This window comes from Micrasema longulum, unplaced genomic scaffold (genome assembly GCF_059751315.1).
Source record: "Micrasema longulum isolate JH-2025_06_02 unplaced genomic scaffold, ASM5975131v1 h1tg001612l, whole genome shotgun sequence".
NCBI classification, from domain to species: domain Eukaryota; kingdom Metazoa; phylum Arthropoda; class Insecta; order Trichoptera; family Brachycentridae; genus Micrasema; species Micrasema longulum.
The window spans coordinates 251,658-255,327 of record NW_028278793.1 but is presented as its reverse complement, the minus strand read 5'-3'; the positions used below and the strand labels follow the sequence as shown (position 1 = coordinate 255,327).

General features: G+C 31.8%; 1 protein-coding gene across 1 annotated transcript; it reads right to left on the bottom strand.

Moving 5' to 3' along the window:
* Positions 1-1,587: 1,587 nt before the first annotated feature.
* Positions 1,588-3,670, bottom strand: LOC148274652 (uncharacterized; the record flags this gene model as incomplete). Its single annotated transcript, XM_088236846.1, has 3 exons — positions 3,440-3,670; positions 2,538-2,739; positions 1,588-1,757 (listed from the first exon to the last, which is right to left on the bottom strand). Coding segments are annotated over exons 1-3 (487 nt in total), but the record flags the coding sequence as incomplete, so codon positions are not given.

Genomic DNA, 3,670 nt, shown 5'->3' with positions numbered 1-3,670 from the left:
TCGCGAGATGCTAGTATCGAAATTTTAAGACCCGATTATGAACGCATTCTCTACCCCCGTAATTTATCAACAAATGAGGATCGCAGATCCTTTTAGCCGTCCATTCGCTCTACATGTATTTTATTTTCATTTTTTGTATTTCTTATTATCAGCGCTACGATATTTTAAAGTTTCGTATTTATGAAATAACTCCGCGTGTGACGTCAGAGGTTCTTTTCCGCTTATTCTCGATCAGTTCTCTTCATTGGTCCGGTCCATTCACAGCAAGCAAACCAGAAATCTTCCATAACTCTCTTATCATTGGTTGATTCATATGAACCAGTGACGTCGTTCAAAGAAGTCCGTTTTTATTTAAATGTTTTTTGTTATTTTTTTGTACATTTTCAGGAAACTTTGCTCAGGAAACACCCTCCAGTGGACTACCTCAGATGTTCCGTACAAAACAAAAAAACTACTATCGATAATCGAAAAACACGACAGAAACAGCTGAAAATGTGAAATTCGAGGAAATCAGACGCTTACGACGCAGATAAAGAAGTAAAATTTTTACTCCGTAGAAATTATATCAAAGAAAAATCTGCGGACGAACTCATATTATTTAGGAATGTCATTGATAAGGTAAGAAATTTATTTATTACGAGCACTATTTTTTTTTACGAACTGTCACAAGTATCTAATAGTATCGAAGTTTTAAAAAGTCTCGAAATTTCGAGACTTGGTCTCCGAGCTTCGTCTCAGTCTCGAGACTCAAATTTATGTCAAGATTGAAAGCCCTACTTACAACTAGTAAAATTAATATCAATAAAATAAAGGATCGAAACAGAATTTGATTCTCAAAGTGTATTCTTTATTAACTAAACGGAAGAAGCGTTTTACTGCAAAATATTATTTTTGTCGTTAAGATGTTTTGGCGATTGTGATTATTTATTTATTTTACACATTATATACATATACAATTTATGTACATAAAAGGGCGGGCATATTGCCTTAAGACAATATCTTCCCACCTACCCAAACCGTTCAGTTTGAGAAAATTACAAGTACACGGACATATTTTAAGAGAATACAATTGTATATAACATATATAACAAAACACAAATTGACTAAAAAAATTACACTTTACTATGAAGAGAGGAGAGGAGAGGTGATTGGGTGGAAAGAAGAATGAGAAAGGAACAACTCAAACACTTAGATAGTGATATTTCAATCTTGATTTAAATGTAAATAAAGTAGGGGCATCTCTAACATTAGTGAGTAAATTATTCCACAATTGAGCAGGTACTACTGTGAAAAAAGAGGCAAGAAAATTAAAGCGGTGAAGGGGTATTAAAGGGGTTCTCTCGTTAATAGAGGGAAGAAATAGCCCATGTTGTGATAGAGATTGGGAGAGCTCTCTCAGATAAACAGGCGAAGTGGGATTATTAAAAATATTGTGAAGAAGTGATAGAATGTGAATGTTTCTTCTATGGTTTGATATGAGATACGATCGAACTTACGAAACGAATTCCCACTATAATACGGGCCCTGAAAAAATATTTATATTATACCTACTCGATCAAATTATAAAAATGTTTATTGTTTACTCACGTTCGTGTAACATATCCATTTTAGATGGCAAAGCTTTTGTCTTCTGCAATCTTTCTGGATTTAATTTGACCATTCGAGGTTCACCATCATCATCCTTCCCGAATTCCATTATATTTTGTAAATGCTTTTTGACAATCTCACGGTCTGTTATTCTCTTTGTTGGTTTAAATCTGTTAAAAATAATATATTCGACAATAATAAGTCATTATAGATACATAATAATTATGCAAGATAATGTTTGTATCCAAAGTTATTAATTCTATCAAAATAATTTTAAATAAAATTTGGAAGCAATGTTTCATAAGGAAAGGGTAAATAAGAGATACATGGATAACTAACTACTTTTACGTTCAGCTCATTCAAATTAAATAAAATGGAGGCAATCATTAAAAAACAAATTCAATTCATTTCAAATAACACCTAATCAAATTCACGATCTTTTAGATACTGAGAAAGTCCGGTCACTAAAATGTATTTTTTTATTTTGTTTACTGACAACATCATGCCTACATAAATGTATTCAATATAAAGACACAGCTTATAGCGACACAACAAGGAACGACCCATACCTAAGAACTTGCCCTGACTCACTAGAATATCCATGCTAAGTCGGGGTAATAGTAATGTATTTATAATCATACCTACATGAACATATTTTTTAATATTTTTACTCTCTATCAAAAGCAGTTATTCCACATTCTATCACAGTAGTGTAAATGTAACATTTATGAACGAATGGGATTCGAAATTATGATTTAATGCGATTGCTAGTCATAATTATTAAAGTTCAGTTTTACAAATGATGACATTAATGATTGACGCTACATTTGCCGACCACACATTGGCGCGGCGTTGTAAGCACTACTCTTAAATTCAGAATCAGAGTATGTTATATTAATTTATAAAATACTTATTCACTACAGATACCTACAACAAGTTTAATGACTTACGTCTCTCTTTCCAAGTCTCCGGAGTTTTTGATGACCGAATAAGATCGTCTTCTTGAAGTTTTTGGTCTAACGGGGACGTTATTTTGGGCACTCTTGCTTCTCGAATCTTCTTCAGGGAGATCTTGTAAAGAATTACCAGATCTTAGACACCAATCCATCTTCTTCCTTTGACTCAGCGTTAGTTTAGCCTCTTCCATCAAAACTTGAATGAAACACAAAACACATATTTGCCAAAAAATAATAGGTACAATACCTACTATATATTTTTTAGTAAAATTTGCCTTGAAAACCAATAACGTGGGTATATTTTAATTGCTGAGAACTTTTTTAAAGTAAAATCTATCAAATAAAGAATTTTACTAAAACTATGTGATTATCTATAGATATAACTTCAAACTATGTAACAATTCATACTTTGAGGTACTATGGCACATCATTATTCTTTGATTATTAAACATTCAGAAAGCTATAAAATGAATTATAATATTAACTTTCAGTAAATCTCAAACAAAAAATAACTAGGCTTTCATTAAATTATGTTTAACAAATAAAAAAACATGTAATATTCATCAAATAAAATTATTTATGTATGCTTGAACATGCAACTATGCAACATAGGTACCTTTGTACCTCTGTATTGATATACTGTTAATTCGACTAACATGTGATAACTATAATCAAAGAATAATTTAGGACTTAGAAGAGAGACGCTGTAAAAAACAAAAACCCAAACAGTTCCAAAATGTCCATAAGATGGACATTATAATATCCACCATTTGGTTTGTAAAATGTTGCAAAAACTCCGTGTAAAATATATGCTAATTACTCAAGAGGCCTGTCTGGGCGAATGTGCACTGAAATTTTTATAAAGATCACACCATCATTTAAAAAAAATAGTAAACCTTTCAACATTCTTTGCGTCTCTGGAGTGTATTGAACCTTAGGTTGATGGAACAAACCGCCAGGTGCAATCCGTTTACTTGGCCATTGTATATCGATGCATCCATTTTCATCCATTTTCGCTTTTATTGTGGAACAATAATTATATCACTGTCAACAAAATTGGTGGATAAAAACATCCGAGACGTTTAATTTTGATATCGATTAATTTGATTAGTATTTTATTTCTCCAT